General features: G+C 37.6%; 1 protein-coding gene and 1 long non-coding RNA gene across 5 annotated transcripts in view; both read right to left on the bottom strand.

Annotated features, from left to right (window-relative positions):
• LOC100743011 overlaps positions 1-16,973 on the bottom strand; it is a 92,813-nt gene that overhangs the window by 11,764 nt on the left and 64,076 nt on the right. Inside the window, exon 1 of one of the 4 annotated variants that reach the window (XM_012383204.3) lies at positions 15,525-16,931. The exons of 2 other annotated variants lie outside the window; for them this stretch is intronic. Coding sequence is in view for 1 of the 2 variants with exons in the window: in XM_024366150.2 (XP_024221918.1) it covers positions 7,276-7,303 (28 nt within the window). In the remaining variant the exon portion in view is untranslated. Of the gene's footprint in view, positions 1-7,275; positions 7,319-15,524; positions 16,932-16,973 lie in introns of those variants that run through there. One more of the 4 variants, XM_024366150.2, reaches the window with a different exon arrangement.
• On the bottom strand, positions 2,966-7,259 carry LOC117151413. Its single transcript, XR_004461315.1, has 2 exons — positions 4,138-7,259; positions 2,966-4,087 (listed from the first exon to the last, which is right to left on the bottom strand). It is a non-coding gene; the product is annotated as an uncharacterized LOC117151413 (long non-coding RNA).

The following is a 16,973-nucleotide window of genomic DNA, read 5'->3' as shown; positions in this document are numbered from 1 at the left end:
CTCGTGTCGCCGATACTCGGCTATCACACAAGCCTCCTTGTGTATCCACTACGATTCAGGATCGTGTCAGTAAACGCGTGCTTCCTATACGATTGTTGTTTATTTTATTCTTCTTTATCGATGACGATCGATTTGATCGATCGTGTCATTTTATATAGCGAAAATGATACACTTAAATAAAGAATGAATTCTATTATGTGTTCTAATATTACCATCGTATTGATCAAGATCGATATATAATTCCAATTGAATAACTATTAAATGATTAAATGAAATCGACTGATATTAAATACATTCGCATTCGACGTATAACGATAGTTGTATTAGTCAAATCTTGCTGAAAATCTCATCTTAGTATAAAATACTGTTCACCTTACTCGTGTCAGGAAAGTGTAAATCCAATAATAGGCATGACTGAATGTATCACAATCGATCAATTTACGTTAGCAATAAATATAACCACAAATAGGTTTAACTACCCTTCCACGTCACGATTATCAATAAGTATAGCAGGACGATTTAATGAATCTCTCATGGGAGGTGCACCAACGAGAGCTACGGCCCTGACACGTGCCTCGTGCCACGTACGACAATATGCACGTATACGCCAACTGTGTGTTAGTTTCTGACAGCCTCTCGTTGGTGGGAGAGATGTGATATCGGTAGTGGGGAGAGAATCGAGTGTGTATTGATAGAGGGTGAGGACAGCCGTAGCTTCGGTGTAGGTAGACGCGTGACGTCACGCGTTCCACCAGCTGGTTAGGAGACGCGCCACTCTCCTTGTTGCCATGCCCGTGTTTTTGCTGTGATAACACGAGAAGAGGGGAAGGGGCCCGTGTGTACTTGCGGGACCTATGAACTTTTGAAGCACGAAGCAGCGTCATTCGAAGGTGCAAGTGTATACTGAAACTTTGCGTTTATCCAAGAATCTTTACTCATTATTTTAAATTACCGATGGATTATTAACTGAATAAGAGTCTTTATAATTAAGAATTATCGATAATAAAAATTGGAGAATATATCTGACATTCTTCTAAATTGATTTGTCAAACTTCAATTTGATCGATTATCGATTGGTAGCTTCTTGTAAACGAGACGTATCTATAATTAAGTGCACTCAAGCCGATTAAAGCGCTTCTGTTGCGTTTAATTAATACGTGACTCGCTGTTCGATCTTTATGTATCCCAGTAGATTATCATATTATTCGACACGACAATATTGAAGACCAGAATTTGTCTTAATTTTAACTATGGACGGAGAAAATGTTTGTCACTATTGAGATTACTCCGAGCATAATCATTCTCTATTTCTAGCTGAGCGTCCTCGCGGATGCGTCAGAGAAACCCATCTGGTTCGCTTATTCTCGATCACGATTATTCCAATCTCGAGAGTCGCACTTTTCGGGTATTATTCATCATCCTTGACAATTTTCTTCCCATTATTCCTTGTAGTGATACCATATACTGTATCTTACGACGATATTCGAATTATTCGTTCATTAAATACATACGTAAAATCACTATATTAAAGATATAGACATTGAAATCTAACTTAACAAATAACGCTTGAAATTGTCGCACAACTTGCAGGCCCTTACGCGAGCCCCTCGTAACCTGAGGAAATAGAAAACACCTGGTAGATATCCGATTCCGACGCTCTTCGTTGCAGATGAGGGCCGTTTTCGATCAGCGTAAATCGATTTAGTCGTCTCCATGAAAACAATGCTTCCTAATCTTTCGTTGATTCTTGACTTGACAAAATAAGTTCACGCGATTACCATGTAAAAATTTTAGGTTATATGTTTCGAGCTGGTATATATTTTTATGTTACGTGTATGATAGCAGTTTCAATACGGTTAATATAAATATCACGAAATTGTAGTAGAAATTTTTATAATACTTATATTACATATATTAGATCATATAACATAGAGACAGATATCTATGAAAATTATTTGCTCGTATGTAGGAATCCAGTAAACGTGTTAATAAATAAATTTACGTTCCCATTTCGAATTGTGAAATTTTGTGATACGCGAGTGTAAGATACAAATAAAATTCTTGATAAAACGATTTTCAGAAAAAGAATGACCTGTTTTAATGTGAAACGCTTGGAAGACACACACGACATTAATGACGTTAACGTGCGTAGGATTTCCCTGAAGGCGCGTATCGCGTATATAAGCGTGACGTAATGCAGACATTAATAATTATTGTGGCATAATGATTGTGACGCGCGTGACCGCCACCAACGGCAGTGGTATTTATGCCCACGCCGATGGAAAGTAACGCGTGCCTAAGGGAATTCATAAAATCGAGCAAAGCGACACAGCAGCCGATCTCTGAATGCCTACACTTTTGGATTCCTTTGAATTTCTACCATTGTGAGCGATGCTTAGCATTCTAAAGATGTCACATGGTTCGGTGATCCCCGAGACTCGGAATCATCAATAGCTCAAGTATGTTACTTGTTTCTTCGTTCGTATGCATCTACGGCTCTAAGCCGAATATATACACCACAAATATAGCTTTGCAAACTATTGACATGTTTGAGATGTTATCGTATAAAAAGGAAACCATACGGCGCCCTCTAGTTATTATAATGAAGTATTTTCAAAGAAATTGTACAAATATTTGTAGTAAATTAGTCTTCTTCAAAACCTAACCTAAATTAAATTCTAATTCATCGTTTTAATCGAGCTACTGACGATGCATATATGTTGAAAATCTTAGTGGTGTAAGTATAAGAATATCTATTATTTCTGGTTTACAACTCCTTAAAGGGTACTACCCTTTTAGTTGATAAACAATCAAGATGTTATCTCATTGTGTGAGCAACATGTTTTTCTTATATACAAAGGATATAGATTAAGCTTTTTGTAGTAATAAAATATAAAAAATATCAGGCAACTGACTTATACAATGATTGTACAATATTCATAGTTTCATAATAACGATCACCACGTCTTAGTAACTAGCATCTTTTTATTCTTGTCAAAAACTATCATACATTATAAAAAAGGGTGACAAATTGATAACGAAGTTCAGGTAGTGTATTATATGATTGGTTAACTGACAGAAATTACGCGCGACAATGATTGTGTGTGGACCAGCGGCTCGCGGAAGGTCAGTGACAGAAAAACGAGATCACAGTTTCTGGGGGCGAAGCCCAGTCATCGCCCTCCCGAAATTTCGATTGGCGTCGCGCCCGCAGCGCCACCTGGGCGCTAGTCCGCTACTCGTCTCGGCTCGAAACTCATTCCAGAAGTGAACGAACGCGGATGCGCGTACGCACGGTTCCTCTATTATACATTTCCATCGTAAAGGTGCGTTTAGGTACCGGCTATTAACCCCTTTTTACAGGCCAATGCGATTACAAGCGATTCGAATAAGAGGAAAAATCTCACATACGTTTTCGCTAATTCGTTAAAACACCGTTACCACAATATAAATAATCTCCTTTTTTTCCGAGTAGTATAACATATAGCGGCTACAAAAAGCATTGACACGCCATAGTATATTTCTTATATCATTCGCATACTAATTAATTACATTCAAATATATTAAACTTTATATCATTTAATAATATATACTTTCATACGACTACGAAAAAATATTATAAAAGCGAAATGTAGAATCTGATATGTAGCAATACTTCTTCTAGTCATTATACGATAGAGAGAACGATAATGACTTCAAGTTCATAAAAATCCACGTTACAAGCGGATAGAAATCGAGAAGTAAACGTTAATTATACCTAAAGTTCACGGAAAGATTAAGTTGCCATTACACCCTTTAATAAGCTTTGTCACGCACCAAGCTGCGAAAGCCACAACCTACGGCGATATCTGACCAGTATACACTTGAAAACGAAACATTCTTGCTATGAATACTTTGTACAGGACGCTATTAAAAAACGAATTGATGGTATACTTACCGAGAGAACAGTGAAAAATGATTAATTAATGGTAATTATGTTGATTCTTCCAATATTATATCAAGTTTTATATTTCCCATATTTTTCACTTAAGACAATATTTAGATCAAACTGTCGATACAAAATAGATAAAGGTAAATAAATAAATACCTATAGATAAATAGATATAGATAAATATAAATAAATAGATAAATAGATACCTGCCTTGAATCCTCTCGATTTCTTTTTATAGCGTCACTTAAAGACTGTAATCGATTCATTGCTGATAAATTTACTACAACAAGTCTAAACAAAACTTGACATAACAAAACTGTACATTGATTAGACATCTTTCTTTTTACTTCTCTCAGTGAGTACTGTCGGTTCACAAAGTCTGGCTCCATATTTTATAACACTTTGTATATCGAGGACTATTCAATATGAAATTCGTACTTTCTTCTGAAACATATACTTTTATCTTTTCTGTTTCCCAATTAAAATTAACCTATACATAATAAGTCTCCATATTTATATGATACGTGTATTGTTGAACGAAGATGCGGTTCAATTTATACACAAGACCGATAAGTGAGGCGGCACGCGTTCAACGTCTTATTGAATCGAATTCAAGCTGCGCGGTGCGTGACTGTCGGCCACCGATTACGCGCACATGTCGGTCCGACCTAAACGCACCTTAATAACACATTCACCGCTCCGCTATTTTCGTCCACGGATTCACCATAGAATGAGATCAGTGCGCTAAATTTACTACGGATCCCTCTCTTTGCGCGCTGGAATGTTATCCTCCCTCTCCCCCCTCCCTTTCTCTCTCTCTCTCTCTCTCTCTCTCTCTGTGCTATGCTCGCTGGATGTTGCGCGGCTTTCATAGACTCGTTTTAAATCGCTGTAACCGTCCTCACTGCCGTGGAAACCAACCCATCAGGGCTGTATCCAGTATAGCATATGTATAGTATATGTAGTATACGATCACCCTTCAGTTCGTAAAAGGAACTTTATGAGAAGGATCCTTTTTCATCGTGTATCGTTTCCGACGTGTTTGAAGATAAATTGTAATTTTAACTCATATTTGCAAGCATATATGTATACACGAAACGACTGGTTCATCGCGTATTATGTATATCGCGTGCAACGAGTTATGGGAAACGCGTTTGCTTGCCAACAACGTATTTATTAGCGGATCGCGCTGTCTAGTGACATTTCGATGATACAATTGATCGAACTGATTTCACAATTCGCGATGATCTTCGCGAAAACTCGTATGTTACATAAAACAGTTTTAAATTTCAGTAACATTATAATGTGACACGACATGACTGTCACTATTATGTTGGTCAAATTTGGGACCAGTTTGAAAATGTATATAGAAGTTACGAAACATTTGTTACATCACGTATGTAGTTAAAAATCACTATACAATACGAAGAGCCATTTTAAACATATATGTAACAGTTATTAAAGATGATTCCACTGAATATTAAAGTTTATTAATATAATGAGTAATTTTGATTGTTTAAATATATACACCAAATATCTTGTAGTTTCTGTATACATTTTTAGACTTATCTTAATTTTTAGCGACAGAACCATAATTGTGTCTTATTATAACGCTACCAAAATGTTTAAATATTCGTAACTTGTCGCCATATTAAATTTTAAGTTCATTACCGACTTTATCGACTATGCACTGGTAAATGTCTAAACGCCGAAAAGCATGGATGGCTTTAAACGAAGGCGTCTAAAAATGAGAAGCAACTTCCTCGGGGGAAAAAAGTCTGTATATACACGCGTATGTGTTTACTAGTTGCCTGAAAAAGATGCTCGTCCGCGGTGCGTTAAATACGCGCACGTGCGGGTCTAACGAATTCAGTGTGCGTGCGGTTAAGTGTGTATCGCCAGTGCGTTTGCATGGATAAGGCTCGGTAACTGCGCTTACAAAAACAAGACAGGGTCTACGACACGTTCCATCCAAGACACGAGACCTAAGAAGAAAGACACGTATAGGGTTATTTTTACTCTTTTCCACTAAGAACAGACGAGAGCTACCGGTTGGTTATTTTTCAAGAGGAGAATTTATATTATCGACTGACTGCTTAGACGAGCATGACTGAATCGCTAACTATTTACATGGAATTCACGTTGAAAAGTGCTACATGATATGACGAAACGCAACGTAGAGAGTATAAGGACTTTTTCGAAGATCATAAAAGAGATTATATGTACTATATGTATGTACATGTGAGAAGCGTGCCTTGAGTAATCGAATTGGCCGGTAAAAAGAAATAAAGCTTCCTCTTTTTCTCGTGCGCGTCTGTTTTGTAGCAGGCTGTGTACGTGCGCCTCGTTCTATTATACGTTTCGTTTGTGTACGTGAGTTCGAAATAACTGGACGGATTGTATGTTGCAACCGCATCGTGTTCAAATAACAAAGGAAGAAACGCGCGAGAAAGTGCGTACCTTTTTTTACAACGATAGAAAGAAAAATAACCATCGAAGTATAAAACGTTCAATCGCCGCCATGTTTCTTTTTCGCGCTTTTTCTTTTCGTAAAGAGTATACACCTAGAGATGGTGTATCTATCTGAAAAATATTTCGACGGGATTCAATGAATCGAAAAATCGCGTGAAATATTCTGTTAAAAAAGGGGGAAAGAAAAGTTAGGAATAATATTCCGAGAAAATTGTTTGAACCTTGATAAAATGGTTAGTTGCAAACGATCGTTTCGGTTGATCTGTTGCATTTTGAAGGCCTCTCGCAAATATACCTTCGTCGAATGTAATTTCCTGCGAATTCGATTGCGGATTAACCGATATTGCTTTTCGACTGTAACTTACGGTCGCGGATGCACATTCGAAGAATCGATTAATCTTCGCGAATGTTTCATAGCAGTGAATTCTACCGTGTTTTAACGACGACCACTCTTTTGTTTAATTAAAATGATTAAAAATATACAATAAAAAATCAATAAGAATAAAAATATAAAATCAAATAAGAAACAATTAACTTGGCGTAGCGAAGAAAACATTTGATTGCAATCGCCAAGATGATCAGTTCAAATCTTCATTAAATCAAACATTGCTTTTTTAGAATTATTGTAATAAATTTTGTGATGTTAAGATATTAAATTAGCTGCTTGTAATTTACAGAATAATGTTAGAATAGGGGTGTGTATTATTTCTTCGTAGAATGGGTTCAGGGAATAAAATGTTCTTTGCAACAATCGTGCGGAGTACCGGGAAGCCAGTCGATGGTGGAACCGTGCCAACTAATCCACTCCTTGACGATTTTATTCAAAGGGGTTAGAAACAATGACGGCAAAACGTTTCACGCAATCGCGATACCTTTACCAACCAGTTGTTTTTTCGTCATTCCACCTGATTACAACCATTATTCACGTAGATGATTGAATTCCTAAACAGAAAATTGTTGCTTCTCATTATTCCCTAATTTAAATTTGTATTTTTAATTACTACTAATTTAAGAATTTCTACCTCTTATTACTACTAATTTAGATTTTCCAAAGAATTCATGATTTAAAAAAGTTAAATAATTTAGAAATATTCATTTTAAATTTAAATTAAGATCAATCAGAGGATAATTATTCGTGTCATACCTACTGTAGGTAATGTTCCTTTCTCACATCATTAACTGAAATGTGCCAAACATTTACCAAAAATATACAATAAAAGCAAGATTAAAAAATCAAACTAACCATACCTTTAAATCAATATGGCGTATAGAATATCGATTCAACAACGATTACTCGTGTCATCTGCATTTTATGTAATTTTATGTAAACACTAAATAATATGTTTTGTCTTAAATTAGAATCACAGTAGCGACATATGAAAATAGGGGGCGACAAAGATCCGCGGAGGGAATTTCGGCGTTGTTATCTTTGGCAAGAGTCGCGGAAGTGCACGTTTCGCCTCGCGTTACGACAATTATGGTTAATTGGATTATTTTTCACGCGACCCTGGGAAGCTTTGCCCGATGTTCGAACTTGGTTGCCGCTCAAAGAGATTCAGTACCGAGAAAACCCGATGCTGACATAAAAAAGGGAAAACGTCACCTCAATTTTACATGCTATTAGTAAGAAGTTCACCTAACCTCACCAACGTCCGTTGACGGACCAACGAACTTCTAACATCGTAGAAAACATTCGTTTCAATTTTCAACGTTACAAGAGGAGATTCGTAAAAATGGAATTAACTTTAAGGAGACAGCTTGTACACACATAAATACAAGTCGTATCATGTTTTAGGCGTACATTATTACTTGCAAGTATGTAATAAGGCTGGAATCAAAGTTTCTAATAATAGGTTTTGTATAAATAAATATAAGTAATGTACTTTCATCTTCTTTACTATAGAATACTCATATATTTACATCAATGATAATAGGTGCAGTTGCTTATTTCCTATTAGGCGTTATATTATATTGGTTTAATAAACAAAAAGCAGATATATATATATATATACATATTATTATGTCACATATGTAGGCCTCAAGTGCTAACTTAAGACTCAAAAAAATTCCTCCACTTATAGACCTATCTTAATCTTATTTTTATATTCTAATCTTATACATCTGTTAACGTTTCTAGGTTTGCACGTTGTCATACACATTCTTTATTTTTATACCCTACTTTGTATAGCATATCTTATAAATAATACATATTTGCTTATGAACTGATTATGTTTCATGCGTTCAATAAAAAAAGGTACTTATATGCAATTAGGTACTATGGTTATGTATACATCTAATAGATAACAAATCACGCGATAATCTCGCGTCGAGTGATTTTCAGCGTGACAGTAGTGAAGCTACGTTGATACTGGCTAGCGTCCAGCTTCGTAACAATCGCCTTGACGACAACTTTCTAGAATCTCTGACGGGACACAATTAATTTGTATTTCAGAGCGTTACGAATGGTAATAGAGATGCTATTTGGTAAAAGTAACCGAACGGTAAGGGGGGAATCGTGCGCGCGGGCTCCACAGCCTCGCCGCGTCGAGACCCGATCGGTAATCGATAATCTCTTAAGAAATTAGCACGGATTTGTTTTGTTCGTGTTGCGTTGTAAACCGGAGATGGAATACGAGTTAGAATTAAAAGAAACTCTTACTAACTTGTGCCCGTCGAATTCCTGATTAGAACAATCTCCTTCAACCACCCGCTAAATGAGTTTACCTTACCGATAAAATCGTTGAAACTTTTTTTGAAAATAAAATGTTTAAAACATTTCATTCAAACATACAAACTCTAGCTTTAACTAAAATCAAAGTATGTATATAATTTTGAACAAAATACCTTAAATTTTTAGCAAATAATCATAAATTTGACATGATCAGACGATCCTGGAAGAATAAAAAGGAAGAATCGTGGCCTGCGAAAAGAGGAGGGTAGGTATGCAAGTATGTACTAGGTTGAACGATACTTGAAGCGGCCCACTTTCTTTACTTTCACGCTGCCGATGTTCTTCTTTCGACGCGCTCGCTACTCGGCCTTCGTAACTTGACGATGAGAAAGGGCCTATGGCGGACGCGCATACTTGCTGCTGTTGCACACGCACCATGAGTAACCACTACCGCTACACGAAGCTTCTGTGGCAAGCGTGTACGCCCGCCGTTCGCGACATGCAAGAGTAGCATCGAACAATTTCTAACGGGTTTTTCTCCGCATCCGAGAGTCGAAAGAACACGATGAGTTTCTACACACCGTGACAATTTCAACCATTCCTTTGATAACATATAATAGAAGGTTCTAGGATTTAACATCCAAACTTTGTCGATGTGTTTTATGGATATAATCAAGTAAGAAATTTTATTACAGATATGAGTTATTTAAAGCTTTATAAAACCGTTATAATAATATATAGCACAAAGAGAACAATAATGAACTTGCGGTTATATGCTACAAGACATTGATCATTAGCTGTCGGTACTTTCAAAATGTTTACCGTTCCTGTCGATACGGAAGTGACAGCGATAAAAAAGTTTATTACCTTATGAACCACATTTTGATTTCATTTCATCTTAATGTATCAATCTAATACTTGTTCGATATATCTACCTTTTTTAAAATTGTCCACACATAAAAGTCTAATGGCGCAAAATTGAAGGCGATATTCGATGATAAACTACTGCTTTCTTTGTATTTTGTATATCTGTTATAACTTTTTAGTAAAGCTTTAAACGATCCATGTTTATAAATGTTATGTTTACACATTTTGTTTGAATTTTAGATTACAAATCTTTATGCTGCTGGAATGGCATAATATTGGTTTTTCGGGAACATGTAGCTATTATATTTGTACTTCGAGTCATGCAAGTGCAAAGTGCAAGGTTTAAATGCTACAACTGTACGATTGTTTTCGAAAAGCATATAATGTCATAACATTTTATGTTTGATCATGACACATAACACATTTACAATGTTTGTCTGTTAAATCCCGAGACACCCTACATGCAGAAAAGGGGATATTTAATTAGTTGATAATCTTTCCAATGTACCAACAGAGTAAAAGATGGCCGCGGAAAGAAACGGAAATTGTATCGAAACTGATCAAAGTGCACGCTCTGTTTTTACTCACATGAGAAAGACAATCGTCACTTTTTTATCGACCAGGCGATTATTTCGTAACGCGATAGCATTAACGGTCAAAGTGTCACGAGTTCCCAGCTTATGAACGCTTCTGCGCGGTTATAAATATTTTCATCGTTACAATAGTGTTCACGACAATATATAGTTTATGGCATAACTGGTACGACCACCAGTTCAAGCGTCCTATGTCGATGTCTAAGTTACAACCACAGAAAGAAATCGATAACTATCCGGGAAACGTCGCGGGTAAAAGAAGAAATCACCGGTATGCAAACAAAAGAAGCTGTACTCGGTTAAAAAACAATCGCGGCGCCGCTCATTAATCATACACCTACCTAATAAATGTAGGGAGTCGCTAATCGTTATTCAACGTCCTTGTCGAATGCAAAATAAGCTCGGTCGGATGATCAAAAGACGCGATCTGTCTGGCATTACTGTTATCGTGAACGATATAATAATATCACGTAAGAAATTTATCTCTGCATATTCGCGAATGCACGAATATTAAGTACATCGTAATAAAAGGAGATTTATGAAATGTCCAGTAGCAAACAAAAATATTATCACAAATCAGTATATCTCTTGTAAAATCCTGCGTAGATTTGTAACACGATCTTTTATTTAATTTTTTTTCAAAGATATCACTTTTTAACTAATACTACATTAATTCTAGAAATATTATTTTTTTTTTTTTGGTTCTATATTGGTTCGAAATCGAGTCTAATATCTTGTATCGATTTTACATACAATCAAATAAACGATATGCTTCGCCAATCTATTGCGTATCTTTTACTATCTATTTTTATCGTAAGCCTGATTAACAGTACTAAATTGCGGTATATTTAAACTTCAGATCCAGAAGCTTTTATTATCTATGAGATACCCTGACGTTGAAACAGGATTTTTGATATCATTAATTGAGCGACCTGGCCATTGTTCTTTGGGTTCTTTTGCAAGTGGTTACATGAGATACCAAGTGGATGCCCTTTCGCAAGTTACTTTGTAATTCAACGCAGATCTGGTATGCGCGATAATACCTTTGTTTAAAGTCTAGATCGTCGTCTCGATGCGCGCACAGAAAGAGAAACGGGGCCTTGCATGTGTGTTCGCTAGTCAAACAGATGCGTCGCGTAGCCCTATGAAAGTGGCTATATGCTCTCGGCCAGGACGTAAATAGTTACGAGCCTCGTGCCGTAGAATTTTAAAGCGGAGTTAACGTCTGCCTCTGATACGTTTCACCCGATATTCGACGCGTGCACCGAATTTCCGCGCCGATTTTTTTCTCTGTTTAGTCGCCCTTTATTATCCGTGATTCGAGTTTCATCCGCTAGTCAAACATATAAATCACCGTTAAGTGCGCAGCGATTCCTTGGATCGATGATTAACTTGTGATCGCAACCTGCGCGCCCTCTACTAACTGAGAAAATTCAAAATGGTGAAAGGATCACGTCGATGTTCTTAACATTGAAAATATTTTGAGTATGCTTTGATCTAAAGCATACTCAAAAAAGTTTTTCTCGAAAAATTGCACTTTTCTGATAACGAATTCATTCATTTCTTGTCTACGTCTTTCGAATAAAATTTGCAAAGACCACGATGAATAATAAGGAGGTTATACCATATTCGGTGAATAAGATACATGAAGTTGAATGCATATTCCACTTACGGTTTAAAATTGCTTGGGTATAGAAGGCTTGGGTATATTGTCTTATTAAAAAATAAAACAGAAACCTGTTTTATGAACGAATTCTCGTGTGTTTCTTCTTAATTGTTTGTAATATCTAAATAAAAATAGTATTCGTTCGAATATTTTATTATTTGAAAGAAATTTATAATAAAGATGCTAGGAATTTTTTCAACAACTCGATAATTCAATTTTGGTCGGAGAAGGTATAATATGCGGTATTAAATCTTAGTGGAATTGCGATTACGATAGTTGGACTATATACCGAACGCTCGATGACCGATACATTATCTAAACGGTAGGTTATGTATGTGAGGCTCTATCTATTGTTGACCGAGTGTAGGATGTCGCGAGGGACCGTCTCGACAAAGTCGTAGATAGTTACGTCGATGCCGTTGTTGAATTTTAAGTCAAGAGAACACGCACGTTCGACCAGATGATACATAACACGTAGAATAATGCAGATTAGCCGCGGCAGAAGGAGGCCACTAACGTAACTTTAATCCGTCTGTTACGCAGTTAAAACGAACGTCTACTCTTTACGTAAACTTTTTCTGTCTACTTAATGTAGCTACAAAAAGCATTTACCACTTATCTTTATTTTCCAATGAAGCGCTTTTTAATAGTTTTGAGGTTTAATACATTGAGGTTTTAGTATTCATAATATTTGGCATTCATCCTAATCAGAAATTTTTGTGGTTGTATGAAAGCTAGTATACTATAGTACAGTATAGTATAGTAAAGCTAGTATAGTATAATATACTAAAAATTTAGTATGCTCGAATCGATTAATTAGTATGTAAATGCTATTGGATAAATACAATGGCGTGTCAATATTTCTTACAAATATATTTGAACAATATTTGTATGATATATCTATCATCGCATTCGTCAACTACAAAGATTTCTTATTCGAGATATCAAATACAACATATATGATTTCAAGAAACATTGCCAAACAATTATCAATTCTACATTATATGAGAAGTCCCCATCTTACGTTATAAGAATGTCATTCTATATTTCTCTGTTCACGGACTTTTCCTTTCTGTCATTTCAAAGTTAAAACCGTGTAAAGAATATATATGGTGCGCGCGCGCGAGAGAGAGCAGTTACGTCTGAATCGTCCTTGAATGTAAGTGGAGACAAGGCGCGAACCAGTAAGAAGAATGCGGCGCACGCGGTATAAAGGGACCTTAAAGGCTTCGATACGCGAATGGTCGCGCTCTGGCGAGCGAATCGCGCAACAATTATCGGACAATGACATTTTATCCATATATTACGGTAGATCTATAAAATTCATTACTAAATTCATTAATTCACCAATTGAACGGGCTGCACCAATAAGAAGGCAGTTTCACTTTCTAATAATTTCAATATACTAATAAAAATCAAGTAAAAATCAAGTACTTTATCAAACGTGTAAAATTATAAAAGAACTTTATAACCTACAATTCGTCATTTGCCGATTCACCAATTTTATAACAGTCCAGTTATTATATCTTAGATATTTGGTAAGGCATTAATTTTCCATAGAACTTTATGGCTCTGTTAATTATTTCTATACTAAAAGGCTTTGGACCAAGTAGTTATATCAAAATACACTTTTTTAACCATTAAATGATATCAAAATTTTAAAAGAGTCAACTAAGTTATACTTATTTTCCTTTGTAATCTTCAGGCATATAAATGAATTAGTAAGTGTACTTAAAGTAGTAATTTTATGGCTTTATCCGAAATAGATTCGGATAGGCGGTGGTATCGGTGGCCCTTGTTACCGGTCGAGTAGTCGGGGGTTAATGCGGTTGCCGTGATAATAACTCGATACGTGCTCTGTTCGTAAATCTGCGCGCATATGTTACATCGTTTAGAAGAGGAATGGGGACTGAGGGAGGGAGGAGCGCGAGAAAACCGCAGCAGCGCGACGAAAATCGTATCGAAACGACTTTGGTCTATGAAATTCTATTAGCGATTCCCGATTTAATTGTCTATATGGTACTGTGGCCGATACACGAAAAAGATTTCGTGTGGAGACTAGTTACAATTATATACAGTTACAATTGCAGGGGACGAAACTCTCTCGATTCATCGACCTCTAAAAACGCTTGGGAAAATATTATCGCATCGCTATTCATCCCTTGACCTAGCCCAGCTCACGTTGAATGAGTTTGCGTTGAGAAATTCCCTGTCGCCCTTTCTACTCTGCCATATTTATATTTTTCGCTCGTTTTCTTAGTGCTTTTTAGTTCGTGCATAATTGTTTATATTAAGTTGTATCTATTATTAAATGTTATTAAGGATTCGAGATAATAGCTTGCCTTTGTATGATCGTTAATTTTGGATCAAATTAGTAACCGTTTTTAATTATAGTTGGAAACGAGCGTATATCGAAAAATGGAGTGAGATATACAGATTGGCTAACATCACACGTTACGACTCTAAAGTATACAAAATCGATAGCGGCTAAGCAATCCACTTAATGGCATTCCCTAAGCAGCCGCTGAACGTGATAAATCGAAGGCTGTGGACTATTTAGATACGCTGTAACGATATATCGAACCGTTGCTACAACACTAGATAGAAGGCAGATTAAACAGTAACGAATAGCGTCTCGTTCTTACCTGCAAAAAACTAGACGCTCTCTGTATAATCTACTCAAATCTTCAAAAATATATGTACTTCAAATAAGATGTTGAACCCTCGTAAAACATAAAGCTCGTAAGGTGTTGAATCAACAAAATACTTTATCTCCATAAGGAAATCAATTGTACACATATATTCTTTGATATACGATGAGGAAAAAATAGATTCTCGTTGCGCAGTCCAAGTCTTAAGTTCGCATCGTTCTTGTCGTTCCATTCGGACAATACCGCAACAGCGCGAACAAAAAGTACAGCCCCGTGTTTTCGAGCGATTATCTGGACGAGCTACTCGAAGAAAAGGAAGTCAGTTCATCTGTCGTTGAGAGTAACGCCCACATAAAAAACCCAGGGTACTAAGAGGTTTTTCCCCGGATTACGTTATCCATTGATAACAGATGCTGTGTCATACGCATAAGCGCATAATATCGGTACTTGTTCGTCGCAAGATCATCACGCGCGGTACTTAACGCGACGCGGGGGGAAAAGAAATCAACAGAGTCCGGGTTGCAAGAGGTGAGGGGTGGAGTGAGTAGCGGAGTGAGTAGAAGATGGAGGGGGTAGAGAGTCATAAGAGTACGGGAACAAATAGGTGACGTACGTTGGATGGAGGTTGCTCAACTTGACATCGCTTTCGTGACGTCAAACAAAATCACTTTACCTCAAGACGAAACCAACTTCTCGTTGCTGTGTTCACACGATATCGATGGCGAAGAAATGAAGAAAGCGAAGAGACAGAGACGGAGCCCAGAGTAGGAGAACACCCGATGAGATGAAGATCCACAGAGAAAGGGGTGAAGATCCAGAGAGAAGAGAGACTTCAGAAGGGGACAGTCTTCGCAAGCCCCGCTCTGCTTCCACCGACTGGCAGAGGACGTCGCTTCTTTGTTCTTCCTTCCTGCTCTCGCAGGCACTCTCAGCTTTACCACACACTCGGCTGACTAACGGAACGAAGTTAATCGGAGCACGTTAGACTCGACGTCCCTTCGTCACTGCTGTCGCTGCACTATCAGTATATGTACAGATATAATATATCGATATCAGTCACAAGATAACGTTTCGATACAGCACTGTCGTATTGTTACTCCCGATGTACTCACACGCGACACTTTAAGTCCCTTCTAAGTACGTGTGACTTTTACGCGAGAAGACGAGATAGAGATGATCGAAGAACAAAGTCGGAAAGAGAGATGAGCGTATTAGATATACGTATATATACGAACGTGTATTATATTTGCCACAGGTCTGTGTATATGTAAGCACTCTCGCGGGCACACGTATGTACGACGACAGAAGAAGAAAACACTGTGTACGTATGCTGTTGTCCTATCAAATGGCTCCCGCCTGACATTTGTACGCAAGCGAGGCCGGACCACGACTGAGCGCGTATGCGAGCCGATACCGGCCGAGCGTGTGGCCCACGATGCGGAGATACCCGACCGAACGTCGTACCGCTACGACACGAGTTCCGAGTCCCTTTTCTCCCCACCGAGCACCATCGTTCTCATCCTCACCCCTCCGTCCTCTCGTCTACCGGTCCATCTACCCCGTAGTCCTCTACGATTCCTCGTTTCCCCTCCGTCACTGGTCCCCTCTATATCTCCTGCTTAAACCCGTACACGTCCTTCGGTATACGAGATACATATACTGCGATTTTTCCCCGACGATGAGCTCTCGTACAAACTTCACCACCGAAAAAGCAATCTACACATACGCGTTCGTATAATCGCTACCTTTTTCTCACGGGATCGAATAGGTCTAGGTTTTGATCGGCACGGAACAGGTGTGGACTCGTGGGACAGGGACTGCTGCTACTGGTAGGGTTAAACAAATCGAGCGAATGTTAAGTGACTCGCGTCCGATTTATGATTCTTGATATAGATATATATCTCCTAATCAATTTGTTTTCACACCGTATCCACACCTGTTGTAATTAGCACGGAATGGTTCTCCTGTATAACAATACCGATCTATATTTAATTGCAACGTCGTTGCCAAGTTCACGAGGGATTGCCCGTGATTATCCACGGTCGAAAAATGATTGCCATTGTTTTCGCGGAGGTCGCGGAACGAAAGCTACGATTTCCGTAGTGAATACGGTGGCGGCGCG

This window comes from Bombus impatiens, unplaced genomic scaffold, assembly GCF_000188095.3.
Source record: "Bombus impatiens unplaced genomic scaffold, BIMP_2.2 scf_0203, whole genome shotgun sequence".
NCBI classification, from domain to species: Eukaryota; Metazoa; Arthropoda; class Insecta; order Hymenoptera; family Apidae; genus Bombus; species Bombus impatiens.
Note: the sequence above shows the minus strand (reverse complement) of the source record. Positions and strands in the feature narration are given on the sequence as shown.